Raw genomic sequence first — 16,277 nt, 5'->3', positions numbered from 1 at the left:
GCCGCGCACCGGCACCGCACTGGCACCGAACCAGGACGGCCACCGCACCGGCACCGGCACCGGCACCGCATCGCACCGGCACCGGCACCACAGCGGCACCGGCACCGGCACCACAGCGGCACAGGCACCGCATCGCACCGGCACCACACCGAACCAGCAGCAGCAGCAGCACCGGCACCGCACCGCACCTACAGCCGGAGCGAGGCAGAGCCGCCCTGGCCGAGCCGGTGAGGGACCGGCGCTCCGGGGCAGCGGGGGGCGGAGGGGGGCGGTCTTACTGCGCGGAGGAGTCCCGGGCAGGGCAGGGCAGGAGGGCGGGCCGGAGCATCACCCCCGCACACCCCCGGGGTCCGGGAGGCTGCGACTCCCAGGGCCCTGCGGAGCCCTTCCATAATGGGAACTGGCATCGCATCTCCTCGTTCCCCTGGAGAGATGGAGCTGTCAGAGCCCGGTACATTCTGCAGGGCCAGAGGGATTCCCAGGATTCCCAGCTCAACTTCATATCCCCGGGCAGAGTCCACAGCTCCGGGCAGGGCTGCGGGCAGAACTGCAGACAGCATCCCTCAGGTGTGAGCATCCCCAGGTATGAGCACCCCTCAAGTATGAGTATCCCTCGGGTGTGAGCATCCCTGGGGTGTGAGCATCCTTCAGGTGTGAGCATCCCTGGGGTATGAGCATCCCCAGATATGAGCATCCCTCGGGTGTGAGCATCCCTCGGGTGTGAGCACCCCTCAAGTATGAGTATCCCTCGGGTGTGAGCATCCCTGGGGTGTGAGCATCCCTCAGGTGTGAGCATCCCTGGGTATGATCATCCTTCAGGTGTGAGCATCCCTGGGTATGATCATCCTTCAGGTGTGAGCATCCCTCTGTGGTACCCTGAGGATGGTCACACCTGAGGGATGCTGCTGTTACCAGGGGAATGCCATTAGAAGAAGGATTCTGGTACCAGAGGGACAACTATGTGCCCCTAATGACACCACATGGGACATTTAATTCCCATGAGAAAGGTTCCCTTGGCCTTCCAGATCTCCCCTCCATAAGGATTTCTTCTCCCAGGCTGGCCAAGGCAGCAGGAGGGGCATGAGCAGCACGGAAGGCAGAGGAAAAGTGTCCCTCCTGCCTTGTCCCAGCAGCACTGGGGTGTCCTTTGGGGTTCCTACATCCCCTTTTGCTGTGCGTGGCAGTGGCTCCTCTCTTCACCTCCCGCCCTCAGAGTCAGGCTATCAAACCGTACTCTTTGTATACTTTAAAAACAAACTCACCTCCAAACACCTCTTTGATGAAACCCTTGGAAACCTGACTCGTACCAGCTCACAGACCAGAAGGGAAGGGAAAGCAAAAGAGCTCCACATCCTGTTATTTAAAATCCTGGTGGTGATTAAGTCAGGCTGATGATCCTTAGAATATGACTCATCATTTTTTTTTAACACTCAGGGTTGCTGAGACAGGAATTTACTGCTGCTCTTCTCCAGCAGCAAACTACTGCAACCCCCCTGGAATCTGGCAGCAGGATGGGGCAGAGGCTCCCAGGCCCTTCTCCACACCCCATCTTGCAGCTCCCTTTGTCCTCCTGGGTGGTCTCTGCAGAGCTTGGGGTAGGGGAGCTGGGGTTTCTATTTCTAATTAAACCAAATTAAGCTGTCCTGGGAAAGACACCCAGTGTCACTCCACCCTTGTTTTCCAGTCTCATGAGGCCAGCCTCTCACCAGGGCACATCATACAGGAGCCATACCCAGTGTTCCAGGAAATACTGCCATATCCCTCCATCCACAGCGTCTCTCCAGGGATGGTACAGGTGTTGCAGGAGCGCCGAGGGGCCCTCCTGCTGCCCCGGTGAGCTGCCAGCGGCCTCACTGAGCTGGCTGGCTGCAGGATGACCTTCCCCAGCACCACGCCAGCCACCAGCGTGGCCCAGGCTTTCTTCTGCCTCCTGCTCTGCATCCCCTGGGGCAGCTCCTGCCCCCCAGCTGCCGGTGCACGGGGCGGGCAGGGGCCACGGCTGTCCTCTGCAGCTCCCGGCACCTGGAGGAGATCCCCAGGAACATCCCCAGAGACGCGGTGCTCCTCAAGCTGGACGCCAACAGCATAACCAGGATCCCCAGCCACGCCTTCAGGCACCTCTCCCGCCTGGAGGAGATCTACCTCTCCAGGAACGCCACTGAGCAGATCGACAGGGCAGCTTTCAAAGGGGTGGCAGCACCCTCGACCTCTCCGGCAGCCGCATCCGCAGCATTCCCGGGGAGGCGCTGCTGGCCAAGCTCCGCCTGGCCATCGGCTACGTCCTCTGCTACGTCCGGCACAACCGGGAGGGCTCCTGCAGGCACCGGGACCCCCGAGGGCACTGCCGAGCGCCCAGGGCCGCGCAGACACCACCAGCATTGCCCTGTAGGGCAGGGACGGGTGCCAGCTTCCAGCTCCTTGGCAGGGTGGCCACAGGGTGGGCACCAAAGCTCCTTGGAGGGCTCCCCAGTGCTTTCTTCAGACAAGTGCCTCCAATCTCCCCTCCCCAGCGACACCAGGCTGAGCGTGAGCAAACGACACGGGGGAGGGATGCCAGGGACACCCATGTGGGCCTGCCCATGGAGGCCAGGGTCCTGGGGACAAACATCCCCAGCCAGACTCTTCTTCCCACCCAGAGCTGGGCTCGCAGGGAATGCAGTCTCACTCACACGCTTGTGGTTGGGAGAGAACACGTCCCTGGCAGGGAGAGATGAGTTGTGGGGCCAGGAGGTCCCTGGGGTGCTGAGGGTCACTCAGAGGGGTCACCCCATCCTGGCTCCAGTGAGGCACCAGCCTTGCCAAGGGCAGGACATCCTCCCTAAGGCCCCCAGCACCTTGGCAGCCTCTGCCTGCCTCCAGTGAGGGGAACTCCAAAACCTTCGTTTCCTCAATAAAACCCTGCACTTAGGAAAACCCCTCAGGGTTTGTGCTGTGCTGGGAGCTGAGTATCCAGCGAGGGTGGTGGTGCTGGTGGTTCTTGGGGGGCTTATCCTAATTCAATCTCTCCCAAAGCAGACCAACCTAAATTCAATGTACCAGCAGGACTCCCATTAGGTGCCATCCCCTCCCACCCTCAGCTGAATCTGCCTCGAGCAGGGACCAGCTGCCCAAATACATCTGGTCTTGCCTTATCTTGCCCTTCCCCGGGGCTGAATTAGAGCTGCTGCTCACAGCTCAGTGATGGGTGCAAATCAAATTCTCCCTTTCCTCACAAGGGAGAAATGGTCCTTCCCGGCAGAGCCAGCTGCAGCTGCACTGAACAGGGAGAGGAGGGAGGGATGCAGAGGCTCACCTTGCAGGTCTGGAACTTGGGAAGGCTCAGGCTGTGACCCCCCAGCCCTTCTGGATGGGGCTGGCACCTCCTGAGGGCTCCCCAGTGCCAGGGCGGGTGGCCCAGCTCAGCTGGCTCTGGGGAGGGCTGAGAGGTGCTCTGGGACACTCAGGTGAGGCAGTGGGGCCTGGGTGGGAGGAACAGAGTGGCACCCTCACCTCAGCACACTCCTGTGCTCAGGGCCACCTCATCCTGGCCAGGCCACCTACGGCTGTGGACATTCAGGGGTGACTTGCTGGGTGAAGAGATGCTCTGCCACGGGCAGAGCAGCTGGGTTATTCATGTGAGAGAAAGGCTGGGTGCACACAGTTTATTAGAGCTCTGGTTAAGCAAAAGAGTCCCTCAGCAAAGGTGAGGAAAAGAAAAGAGCCACAGCTTCACCTGAAGCACTTTTGGGTTTTTCCCATGCCCGTGGTAGCTGGACCGGTCCAAATGCAAAGCAGGTTTTCTTGGGAGTCACTAACCCCATGCAAAGGTGCCTGGAGGAGCAAGGACCAGCACTGGCCCTCAAACACCCCAACAGGTTTGTACAACAACACAGCACGTGCTGAGGGAGACCCAAACCAGCCACAGCAGCGTGGGAGGGTGGGCAGGCACCTGTGGCAGCGGCATGAAGGTGACGTGAAGGATGGCTGCCACGTCAAACCACATGGTCCTCAGGAACATCACAGCCCCCCAAGCAGGCAGAGCCAAGCCTGGACACCCGTTTTTTCTGCAACTTCTCACATGTTTACTCCCCTCTGCCATGCACCCACCCCAGCAGCTCATGCTCTGCTCCATCTCTCCCTTCCCTGGCTTTGTGCAAGCTTTGGCCACAGCTACTGGCAGCTCTGGATCCCTGGAAACTGCCAAGCATCACGGTCCTGGTAAGCCAGGGGATGCACCTGGGCTCAGGAACTTGGGTAGGACACGGCTCTGGAGTGTGGTGGCAGAGCTTTGGAGAAACAGCCCCTCTGCCAGCCCTGGACAAGGCTGCAGGGAGCCCTGGAGCGCTGCCCTCCTCCTCCTCCTCCCTTCCTGCAGAGCACACAGCCAGGCACTGCCCAGCTGATGCTGCAGCCATTCTGGGCTCTGTGGTCCATCTTCCCGTGGATGCCCAGCTCGCCCTGGTCCTGGCGCTGAGCTGAGCGTGTCCCAGCTGCCTCAGGTGGTTTTCAGCTTGAGCACCTTGGAGAGCGGCTCCCTGGCGCTGGAGTAGAGCAGGTAGGAGCCCTCGGCCGTGTGGAACGCCTCCCAGTCCCTGCAGCCCACAGTGGGCAGGTGGTGGGCTGCCACGAAGCCCTCGTAGCCTTGCCACCTGCACAGGGAAGGCAGTCAGCTCCTGGGCCGTGAGGGGCACCGGGGAAGGGCAGGGGAGCTGAGCCCTGGGGCTGGCAGCTCCCACCTCCCTGCTGTGGGTCAGGGCTTCCCATTCCTGCCTGAAAACAGGGAACAGCCCTATCCACCCCCCTGGCAGAGGCACCACGTCGTGCCCATGCAGGGAACAGCCCCCAAGCCCCCAGGCCTGCCCCCTGCAGTACCTGTAGATGATGCTGTTAACAGAGAAGGTGAAGCCATCGAAGGAGTTGGCTACCACCAGGAAAGAGTCGTCTCCCACCGAGAAGAACTCCCAGTCCAGGGCACTGGGGATGAAATGAGCAGAGAGGCAGGTGAGATGGCCCCTGTGTGGCCAGCTGAAGGAGGGGCTGTGTGTCCATCAGGCAGAGCCCACCCCCCCAATCTCTGACACCCTGAGGACACACAGAAAACCCTGAAAGAAATCCACCCTCATTCCCAAACCTAGGGCCTTCTCCCACCGCCCACTGGGATTTGGTGCCAAGGAGCCATCACCCATCACCCTCCCCACCAGTCTCAGTCCCTGGGACAGTGAAAGCCTGCAAGAACCCTCCAGGAGACAAGCAAGTGAAGTTTTAAACTAAAAGAGGAGGTGCCCTGGGAGAGGTTGCCCAGAGAAGCTGTGGTTGTCCCATTCCTGGAAGCGTTCAAGGCCAGGTTGGATGGGGTTTGGAGCAAATTGGGATAGTGGAAGCTGTCCCTGTCCATGGCAGGGGGTGGGACTGGATGGGCTTTGAGGTCCCTTCCCACCCAAACCATCCTGGGATTCTGTGAGACCTCTGGGTTGCTCAGGGGAAGGACATGGACGGAGAAGTGCCCAGAATCCTTGCACAGGTACCTGTAGGTGGGAAGGTCCTGGAATTTGACAAACATCTGCGCCGTGATGTTCAGCTCATAGATGGAGGAGTTGATGGCATAGAAATTGGAGGGTGCTGGCATCCCACTGTCGTAGCTGTGGCTGTTGGCAACAGCCAGAAAGATTCTGTCCCCAATGTGAAAAACCTCCCAGTCAGCTGCACCAAATGTCTGTGGGGAAGGAGGCCATGAGAAGCTGGATGTGGCTGCCCTGTCTAAACAGAGGGGGGACTGAGGAGCAGTGGCCAAGCCTTACCAGGATAGACTGGAAGAGCTGGAAAGAGCCACTGAGCCAGATGTAGATGTGTGAGTGGATCTTGGTGGAAGTGCCATTGAATGTGTTAGCTACAGCCAGGAAGGAATACGGCCCAATGGTGAAAAACTCCCAGTCGTATGCTCCAGAGGTAGGAATGGTCTGGTTAGCTTCAAACAGCCCTGTCCTGGGGTTCCACCTGTATATCACACTGTCTATATTGTGGTTGTTCCCTGGGGGAGACAGATGTGCACCATTAGGGAAAGCAACTCCTGGTTTGTGCAGGAAACAAGACCCAGAAGCAGGCTCAGCTACATGAATATTTGCCAGCAGGTCACAAGTGTTTGCAAGTGACCTGTTGCTCCCCAAGAAGCAGCCAAAGAGATTCTACAGCCTCCATCCCTGCCTAAAGACCCCCTCCATCCCTACCTAGTGCCTCCACTCCTGGAGCCTCCATCCCATGGGACACACCAACAGCTTGTCCCAAGTGCACAGCAGCAGCTTTGTGGCAGCCCTGGCAGAGGAGGGACAGGCAGGTGCTTTGTCCCCACACAAGCAGCACTCCAGAGACACCATGCCAGGGTCCCAGGGCGGACAAGCTCTGCCAGCTTGTCCCAAGGGTGGCCCTGTGTAGTGGGGCCAGTCCCAGCTTTGTCCCTAAGCTCCTGACATCGGGGGCTTTCCCCTTGCCCTAAAGCACATGCTCCATCCAGCTCCTGGGCTCTGCTCAAGCCTCTAGACCCCATGCCTGTGTGGGACCCAGCGGGCTTTAAATCCTCACTGCAGCAGGGACTCAGGCAAAGAGAGGCTGCAGGAAGAATGGGAATGGCCACATGGATAAGTGGCAGCTCCTCAGGGACTGACCCTGCAGCCCCCTCTAAGGGAAACATCCCCAGTTTGGCTTGGCCATGATGTCCTCAACCCCTGCGTGATGAGCATGGCTGGCAAAGGGACTGCACTGCCACCAGGGTGGGTCTCATCCAAACTGGCCCTGATGGAGCCCAGCAGGTGACACAGGGACTTTCCCAGCCCAAGCAGCCTGCTGCCAGCTCTGAGCCTGGTGCCAGAGGTGCTGCTGCCCCCCGAGCCAGCCCTGATGGCAGGGAAGGAGCATCAGAGCCCAGCTGGGAGCATCCTGGAGAGCCAGGGCTGTGCTGGGAACACATTCACCCTCTGCACCCAGGGGTGCACTCCCAACCCAGAACAACTCTCGGCCTGGGGAGGGGAATGAGGCTGGATCCTGTCTGCAGGGTATCCAGGGAGGGGTCTCAGCTGGCTCTCACTTTCCTGTATGCCCACAAGGTCAAGGATCTGGCTCCACAAAAGGCTCAACCTGTGGCACTACCAGGGAAGGACAGGGAAGCTGAGCCATGGGACTGGGGATAAAAACCATGGGACTGAGCCATGGGGCTTATGTAATATTGGGGATAAAAATGAAAAGCAGCAGAAAGATTCAGCACAGACACCGTCCCCACTCCTGCCCTTACCCCTGGAGTCAGAAACCCAGAGGGTGACTGTGTCAGCCCCTTCCCCAAAAGCTTTTCTCCCTCTGCAAGGCCCCGGGTGCCCGGCAGGCCCTGGGTGTGCACACCCCTGGCTCAGCCCCGCGCTCCTCCTGAGGGTGCAGGGGGAGCCTGCTGCGAGCAGGGCACCCATCAGGGCCCCAGATCCACCCCAGGGAGCAGCGAGGGCTGGGCACCTTCTCTGTGGTTGACCACGGCGAGGAAGGCCTCGCCCTGGATGACGAAGGCCTCCCAGTCCCTGGCGCTGTGTGTGGCGATGCGCTGGTACGGGACAAACTTGGCTTTCCTGCGGCTCCACTTGTAGATCACAGAGAACTCCTGGCCCCGCTCGTTCTGCTCAAAATTGGCCACTGCCAGGAAGATCTGGAAAAAGAGAAGCCAGGGTGGCTTTGGTTTTCTCCTCGCAAAGGAGCACGGACAGGAAAACGCAGGGGGAGGTGGGATGGAGGGCAAGGGATGGAGGTGGCTGCTGAGGGACAAGATGGGCCTGGCTGGGGGCCCTGTCCCCAAGGAACACAAAGGGGGGACAAGGACCCAGTGGCAAGTGGACAGAATACTTCTGGCTGTTGCCAGAAAGGTCTTTGTGCATGGCAGGGGCACAACTTGCAGCCAGCAGCCTCTTAGAGAAGGGGAGGGAGAGCTGAGCTGTCTCCTGACACCCTCCAGCCCCAGGAATGGGCAGCATGGACATGAAATGTGCTGGGGAAGGAGGGAGGTTCAGCTGACAAACCCTCCTGTAAGGCAAGGTGGTTCAGAACAAAAAAAGACAGGTATGATACTGATAACAATGACAATTATGACAACAATTCCCTGAGACAAAACATTTTCCAGACCAAGAAACCCCTGTGGAACTGTAAAAGTCAAGAGTGGTGCAGCAGAGGTGGCCAAGTGCAAGGCAGGGAGGAGATCCAAGCTCTGTCACACTGCAGAGCCCCACCTCCAGGGACAGTCCCCACCATGTCCCTTATCAGAAGTGGTGTCCAGCCTCAGTTCCCACTGCCACCATCAGGGGACACGGCCTGTTCATATCCAGCCAGCAGGGATGTCAGTGTCACCAAGCCTGCAGGAAAAAATTTTGCCCATCCCTCTGCACCCTGGTGAGCGTGGCTGGCAATGGGGGAGCCCTGCAGCCACCCTGGGGACAAAGCCACAATGGGTCACACAGAGGGGGAACAATCCTGGCTTCCCTGGGAGCCCTGCACAGGCTGGCTCTCAGCAGATGGCTTTCCTGGGGTTCCTCCAAAGTGCTAAGTAGCTTCCCAGGGAGAGGAACCAGGCAAATCCTCTGCTCAAGCCCCGGGGCAGATCGCCCAGGGGAGAAGAGGTGGCTCCAAAGCCCTGGGATAATTTAAAAGCAAGAGAGTTTTAAAATGCAGCATGTTGGACTCAGTGGGTCTCGAGAGGGAAGTGCAGGCTCTGAGGGCTCCTTAGACCACAGGCAGACCTCTGAGATGCAGTTACCTCCACTCCCTAAACCACGCCCAAGGCTCCAGGCTTCACAGAAGCCACTGTTGGGCAGCTGCAACTTCATATACCAAAACACAGGGGCACTTCCCTGGCAGACTGACCTTCTTCCCAATGGTGAAATATTTCCAGGACTGAGCTTGGTAGGTGGGGATGTTCTGGTAGTGCACAAACTTCCCCTCGGCCCACCTGTAGACGGCCGAGCCCGGCGGCGTGACCCGGTTGGCCACGGCTGCGAACAGCCCCACCTTTGGGATGGTGAACACCTCCACGCCCATCGTCTCTGAGTTGGTCACCAGGTTCTGGTACTCCTCCACGTAGTCCAGCCTGTGGTGGACTGGGAGCCCACAAAAAAGAGGGACGAGGTTAAAGCCAGGTGATTTTAGCCCACAAGGGCTGGCCCAGTGGCACTTGCTGCTGTGCAGAGCTTTGTGGGGAGAATGAAGGTCCTGGGGTCACTGGGTGTTGGAAAGGATGAAAGTTTAACAGGAAAGTTTTACAGATATGAATGCTGAGCAGAAGGCTCTCTGAATGTGGAACCTGTAAGTGAAATAGAGATGGAAGCAAGTTTTGATTTAGAAGAATAAAAGATGTCTAGAGCCAGAATTATTGAGCCAGCTGTTACTCAACAACTAAGAAAACAAAGGTTATAATGAGTTGGAAGGAGATTTTATGACTAGAACAAAGGATATGTTGACTACAAACAAAAAGATGTTTTTACCAAGTAGAAAAAAGGTCTAAGAAATTTCCACTGCAAAACAACTTGAAGTTTAAACTGTAACACACTAACTTGAGGTGAATGGATTGTACTAACCATAATATGGTAATAGTTGTGATAGGCTATAGGTAAATGTAAAGGTATTGTGTGTGATGCTGGTTGGTTTTTATGTATTAAGATATTCAGCAAAGAAAATTCTATAATGCATTGCAACCAAACCTAAAGAGGCTTCAGGCTTCAGCCATGCCTGTAAGCTGCAGCTGGCAGCTCTTAGGCTGGGCTCTGTACACCCATGACCCAGGACTGCTGTAACATCATCTCTGCAATAAACAGCATTTCTAAAAGCCACCTGGAGTCCTGTATCTCTCATTTTACAACTGGGGGTGAAGGGCCAAATCAAGGGGTGGTAAGAGGCTGAGAGCCCCTCAATGGGCAGCACATCCAGCCCCATCCAGCCCTGCCTGTTCTCCAGCAGAGAGCACAGCTGTGTCCTTTGGGAGCAGGAATGAACCCCATGCCACGGATTTTGATTATTTTGATATATTTATCCTCAAGAGAACAAGGAGGAGATGACAGGAAGAGAGGTTAGGGAAGACTAAGACAGAACTAATGCCAGAAATTGGAGCAGAAACCTCCAGAGTGGCCCCAGTGGCAGATGTATGGGCACTGGAAGGGACAAATGGCAGGAAAGGGGCAGAGTTGGTGGCACTAAGGGGACACAGGTAAGTAAGACCCCAGCATGAGTTCTCCTCATGCTCCAGGGGGGAGCTGTCCTGCTTAGACAGGTCAGGAGCTCATCCTGCCCAGAAAATTCCCAGGAGGGAACGTGGAGAAGGTGAGAAGGTGGAGATGGTGGAGAAGGTGGAGAAGGTGGAGAGGGTGGAGAAGGTGGAGGGACCACAGAGGCACTTGAACCCAGAGGTGCTCTGGAAGTGTCCTGGGCACTGAGAGCAAAGCAAAGCCTGGCCAAGCAGAGGAGAGACAGGAGACATCCCAGGCCCCCACTCTGCTGCTGATTCCCATCCCAAAGTGGTCTCAAGGGCAACTCTCAGCTCCTGCTCTGCTGCAAGGGTCTCCTTCCCTCCCTGAGAGAGCCAGAATCTCCCCCCAGTACCTTCCAGCATGGAGACCCAGGTGCTGCCGTTGCAGAGGTAGAGCCCTCGCCGGGAGGTGTTGAACCAGAACTGCGCCTTCTCCTGCTTGGAGCAGCGTGGCCGGGCCCCCAGGGTCACCTTCATGTCAGTCTCTGGGCATGGAGAGGGGTCAGGCAGCAGCCTCTTAGTGCACACTCAGCGGAGGAGCAGGGAGGCAGGAGGGGCAAATGTCCTGCTCTCATCCTGATGATGGGCATCAGGCAGTGGGGAAAAGGGAATCCCAGCACAAATCTGGGAAGCCACGGACTGCGGCAACCCTGTGTGGGGCCACTGACAGCTTGATAGAACCCAGCTCTACCAAGGGGCTCAGGCAGGGCCATCCCATCTTCTCATGGAGATTTTGGACAGGGATCCCAACACACACACACTGAGACACGGAGGGTGCTGGGAACACCCTCTCCCCTCTGCTCTGCTTCGTTCCCAGCCCCACACAGACCCCTCCTCACAGAGGTGGGGCGGCCAGCAGAGCCTGTGCCGTGGGGGCACTGACCGTAGGGGTATTTGAGCACCTCGTTGCTCACTGGCTTTGCAGGGACGTCCTGGAGGACAGCGGGGACAGAGAGCGTTGCTACTTTGAAGTTCACGGCGTGGCATATTCGGGCGGTGGCATCGGCTCCCGGCAGCAGGACAAGCTGTCTCAGCAAGCCCTGGGAAAGCGGGAGCACAGGGATGGAGACCAAGCCCCGCAAGATCACAGAATGGGAACTGCAGGTAATTCCTGCCTTGGATTTCCTGCCTGACTTCTGCTTGTTGCCTCCCTCCTGGGATGCAGAGGTGTCCATGGGATTCATGCACATTTCTCAGATCCTAGATGCCCAGCAGGGGCAATCTAACAGCTGATGGAAGGGGAGCACTGCCACGGGGCTTGGAGCAGCTCCTTTCAGTGCCTCCACACGGGAAGGACCCAGAGTCACCTCTGCTTCCTGTGCCATGGCCCAAGCCCTGCCTCAGGGGACTGAGAGGGGGCTGTGGGTGCTCCCACAGGCAGCCACGAGCACCCCTGAGCACCCCTGGGTGCCATGGGACACCTACCGTGAACACGCCCTTCCTCCTCCGCCTGTTGCCCAGGTAGAAGCTGGCTCTCCTCACCGACAGCGAGGCTGGAAATGGTGTCTCCACCACCCTGAGGACAGGCAGAGAAGAGGCAGGGAACAATTTCCTGTCTGGAGGGGATGCTGGTGGAGGAACATCACCCTGCCCACCCTGCCGAGCCCCCCAGGACTGCCCCCAACCTACACATCCTTGGGGATGCTGCAGTCCACCGTCAAGGAGAAGGACTGGCCGGACACGGCCAGGACGAGCGTGTGCCACTGGCTGTCGGAGAGGGACACGTTGGGGAAGGTGACGCGGCTCTGCCAGCCGCCGCCGCGCTCCTGGCTCCAGAAGAGAAAGTGCAGCTTGTCGGGGCCGTGCCGCAGCCCCACCAGGACGCCGGGGCTCTCCTCCACCATCAGCGTGAAGATGTACTCGTTCCTCTGCGGGAGGGCACGGCTGTCACCGCCGGGGCCGCGCTCACCTCGGCGGGGCCGCGCTCACCTCGGCGGGGCCGCGCTCACCTCGGCGGGGCCGCGCTCACCTCGGCGGGGCCGCGCTCACCTCGGCGGGGCCGCGCTCACCTCGGCGGGGCCGCGCTCACCTCGGCGGGGCCGCGCTCACCTTGGCGGGGCCGCGCAGCGCCCGCAGCGTGACGATGATGGAGAACTCCTCGGGGAAGCGGTCGCAGTGGATGAAGAGCCGCGAGGCGGGGAAGGCCAGGGCGCGGGGCCGCGATGCGGAGAGCTGGAAGCCGCGCTGCCCCTGCACTTGGAACACCCGCATGGCGCGGGCCGGGCCCCCGGCCGCCACCGCCTCCGACAGGATGTCCAGCGGCCGCAGGTCTGTGCGAGAGACAGGAGCGCGTCACCGCGGCCGGAGCCAGCGCACCCGCCCCGCCGTGGGATGGGGGCACCCCAGCGCTGCTGAGGGGCTCCACAGCTGCAGGATGGCCTGGGGGCCGCAGCAGCCTGCTGACCTTGCCTGGGGTCTGCCCCGAGCCCCTGCTCCAGGGCCAGAGGCAAGATTTGCCGTTCAGACACAAGGCTGGCATCTCCATCGCCACAGCAGAACCATGTCACTGACACAGCTCTGAACGCTGACACTGGAGCTGGCACCTGCCAGGCAGGCAGCCCCAGGCTGCCAGCAGCTTCCTGGGGATCCACCGGCACCAGCAGCCTCAGCGGAGCCGGGAGAGCAGGCAGGGATCCACAGATCTGCCCTCAGGGCAGCCACTCGTCCCCGTCTCTGTCCACAGGGCAGTGGGGACAGCTCTGCCCCTCCAGTCCCGGTTCAGGCTCTCCCAACCCAGCCCTAATTGCACACATGCACTCTCCCAGCAGGCACCAAAACCACTCATTATAAATAATTACCCTCTCCCCAGAGAAGGGAAGGCCGTGCCCAGCCCCAGGGCATTGCCCCGGTGAGAACACACAGCACAACAGCACCAGAAAGTGGCACCCCACGGAACACTGCCAGGCCAACATCTCAGCACAGGAAGGGCTGTAGCAGCTGTGGGGACCTCTCTGACCTTCCTGGCCTTGGACCCTCCTGTTTTTATTTCTGAATGCTTTTCTGGTAGAGAAGGGAGATGATGCCCAAGAGATGAAGCAGCACTTGGCTACATTAAAACATCCCGGATTCCGTCCCACCCTGCTGAGGCCTGGCTTTTAGCTCCAATTTGTACTAATAAATCCGGGCTGCTGGGGCACAGCGGGAGAGCTGGGAAGGAGGGAGCTGGGAGCAAGGCTGGGCTGTGTGTCTGAATCCAAACCAGCTGGAGAAGGGAAGCGCTTCCTCCAGACAGCCAAGCTCCAGGTGGGCAGAGCAAGGAGGAATCTGCTCATGTGGCTCCATCCAGACCAGAGAAAAAAGATTGGTGAAATCCTCTCCACCCTTGCAGCTCTGTGTGGCCCCTGCTTGCCCCACTGCTGATTTAAGCTGTTCCTAAAGCAAAGTTTTGCTGGGGGAGTTTTAACAGGAACAGCTCATTTCAGAAATGCATCACTCAGGCAATGGCCAGATCCTGTTTTTCCCAGAAAAAAGAACAAGCTAAACTCAGGCTTGGATATGCAGAGGGGTTTAGGAGCCCCCGGTTGCCCCTGAGATGGTGAGGATGAGATGGGGAAGAGCTCAGCTGGGGCTGGAGGTTGTGGGCCAGGAAGGGGCCAAGTTCTAAGACCAAACCCAAATCCCTAAATCCAGCCTGCCTCCCACACCCATCACTGTAAGGCTGGGAGAGCAGCTGGGGTGCTCCAGCCCAGCTTGGGCAGCACAAGTGGTGTCAGGGAGCCTCATGCTGGGGTCCCCAGGATGATGCTGGGGCCTCAGCACCCCCAGGATCCCTCCAGCCAAGGCTGCCTGGGGACAGCAGGGACATTCCCAGAGAGACTGGAGCACCTCAGGGAGGAGGCAGTGGGCAGAAACTCTCCAATCTCTCCCTGTTTTTCTTCTCACACCATCTGGGCTGTAACAAAAAGCAAACACCATTGCCATCAAACTGGGACAAGCCCTAAGCACACAGAGCCTGGGCCCAAGCAGCCCCAAAAACTGAGCTCAGGCTTTGCTGCCCACACAGCACAGGCACAGGGATGGGATGGCAGAGCCAGGGCACGGGGATCCTCTTTGGCCCAGGAAATGGCACTGGAGCTGCTGGCTCCTCGGCCGGGGACGGTGGGATGGGAACTTGTGCTGCCGGGAGGGCAGAGGTTGTGCCTGTCAGAGCACAGAAGAGTCCGCGGCAGGAGGGACTTTCCAGGGGGACTTCATGGCTCTCTTCTCCTTCTTCCAGTCCTTCCCCTCCCCTCTGCCTCCAGCAGAATGTGGGACAACACTTGTGCAACAGGGACAGACACAGCTCTCCCCCCAGCCCCGAGCGGGCTGGGTGCTCCCCGTTGGCCTCATGGGGGCTGCAGGCACAGGAACGACCCCACATCCTGCTGTCCATGGGTGCTGGCATCCATCTCTGTCACTCGGTCCACTTGAGGGGACACGGAGCACTGAAACGCTGGGGCTGGGCTGCCAGCGAGAGGCTGACCCACACGAACAGAGCACACCTTCTGGGCTCTGCCCCGGCAGCGTGGGGCGCATCCCAGCCACGGGAGCACGGCAGTCCCGGCACGTCTGCCGGCGGGGTGAACACCTGTCCCCGGTGCCCCCACCCGCCCCTGGCTCCTACCTGTGCAGTGCTGCCACGTCCTGCCCCCGCGGATGCAGCCGCCGCCGCTGGCCCAGCGCAGGAGAACGACCCACAGCAGCAGCGGTGCCGACATCGGGGGCCGGGTCCGAGCGGGTCCATGCACCGGGACCCCCCCGCCGTCCGCTCCGCCCTGCCCTGCTCGGCTCAGCGCCCCGGGGGCTCTGGCATGCTCTGCAGCGGGACCCCCGGAGCCCCCGGCACCGCTCTGGGGTGGTCCCCGGAGCCGGACGAGCCCGGGGCCCTCAGCCCAGGCTGCTGAACGCCGGCTCTCTGCCGAGGCTGTGCGTGGGCATCGCCCCCGGGGGCACGGCCGGGGGGTCCCGGGGCGGCCGCCGAGGCAGTGCCGGCTGCAGCCTGCTCACAGACATTTAAATGAGAGGTCGGTGGTGGGAGAGGAGGAGTCCCGGCTCCTCCGAGAGCTTTTATCTTTTGCCCAACCCTCTGGAAGGCGGCTTTGGGGAGGGATTTTTTTAATCATTATTTTTTTGCTTGCTTTCTTTGCTTCCTTTCATTTTTGGTGATTCATTTTTCTGGGCTCACAAGGGAGGAGGTGGGAGATTCATCCCTGCCTGGAGAGACCTGGGTGGGAACCTTCCTGCCCCTAAATGCATTGGAATTTTCAGGTTGTATTGGATGAGAGACCCTCTGACTCCTCTGGACCAGTCCACAGTGTCCAGATCCCAAAACCTGCATATTTCTCCCCAGTATTGTCCCAGGCAGGTGATGCACAACCCGTGCCCCAGGCAAGGCTCCATCCAAGGGCCAGCCACCAGCCCCAGCCCTGTCACAAAAATGCCACCGATTCAGAAACCCTCCAGGTTCTGCTGTTCCAAGGGAAGCATCAGCGGTGGGAAAGCTCCCTGCACACAGTGAGCTCCGCTGGGCTCCTCCAGCCACAGAACGAGGCTCTTCCATTCCCCAAACAATTGAAACAGGCTCCCACCCCCCTCGTCCCCAACGCCTTCCCGCAAGGCAAGCGCTAGAATAGAAAGCGGATGGCGAGGACCAAACGCCAAAAACTGTGTCGCAAACTGGGGGTTTTGTCAGCAAGGAACAGCCACAGCCAGACCCGCGGCCGTGTTCGCTGTCAGCCTATCCTCACCCCAAAATCGGCCGAGCTGGTACTGAGGGTGCAGCCCAAGGAGTGCAACCCTTGGTGGAGCGCAGCACCACGCACACACCTTGGTCCCAAATCGCAAGAGGAGCTGTACTGAACCCCACGGACCAGGACACCAGAAGGTTGGTGCCTCAGTCTCAGGGCCTGCAGGGTGGCTGTGTGCCTGTCCAACAGCCCTAGCTGGGCTGCATGGAGCTGCCCTCTCCAAACTGCCTCCCTTTGGGCATCCCCCAGGTTAGGGTTCCACCAGGATCATGCCTAAACAGAGCTTAACCTCTCTGCAAGAGAGAGCTGAG

General features: G+C 59.5%; 1 protein-coding gene and 1 pseudogene across 1 annotated transcript; one reads left to right on the top strand and one right to left on the bottom strand.

Moving 5' to 3' along the window:
• The first annotated feature begins 101 nt into the window (after positions 1–101).
• LOC134556323 (uncharacterized) lies at positions 102–2,891 on the top strand (annotated as a pseudogene).
• Positions 2,892–3,635: 744 nt separating this feature from the next.
• On the bottom strand, positions 3,636–15,433 carry TSPEAR (thrombospondin type laminin G domain and EAR repeats). Its single transcript, XM_063408009.1, has 12 exons — positions 14,844–15,433; positions 12,290–12,510; positions 11,870–12,108; positions 11,666–11,756; positions 11,124–11,280; positions 10,594–10,725; positions 8,866–9,098; positions 7,474–7,660; positions 5,778–6,007; positions 5,505–5,692; positions 4,852–4,953; positions 3,636–4,628 (listed from the first exon to the last, which is right to left on the bottom strand). Exons 1-12 carry the CDS (start codon positions 14,935–14,937, stop codon positions 4,475–4,477), a joined length of 2,028 nt encoding a protein of 675 aa, XP_063264079.1. The 5' UTR covers positions 14,938–15,433; the 3' UTR covers positions 3,636–4,474.
• Between the last annotated feature and the right edge of the window lie 844 nt (positions 15,434–16,277).

The sequence above is a fragment of the Prinia subflava genome, chromosome 11 (genome assembly GCF_021018805.1).
Source record: "Prinia subflava isolate CZ2003 ecotype Zambia chromosome 11, Cam_Psub_1.2, whole genome shotgun sequence".
Classification (NCBI taxonomy): Eukaryota; Metazoa; Chordata; class Aves; order Passeriformes; family Cisticolidae; genus Prinia; species Prinia subflava.
The sequence above is the reverse complement of the archived record's forward strand: the minus strand, read 5'-3'. Positions and strand labels throughout refer to the sequence as shown.

Excerpts from the sequence above, each read along its gene's own strand:
- TSPEAR (XM_063408009.1), bottom strand. The coding sequence starts at position 14,937 with ATGTCGGCACCGCTGCTGCTGTGGGTCGTTCTCCTGCGCTGGGCCAGC. Across the intron at positions 4,954-5,504 it reads CAGGACCTTCCCACCTACAG|TGCCCTGGACTGGGAGTTCT; the intron begins GTACCTGTGCAA and ends TTTCATCCCCAG. Across the intron at positions 4,629-4,851 it reads GTTAACAGCATCATCTACAG|GTGGCAAGGCTACGAGGGCT; the intron begins GTACTGCAGGGG and ends TTCCCTGTGCAG.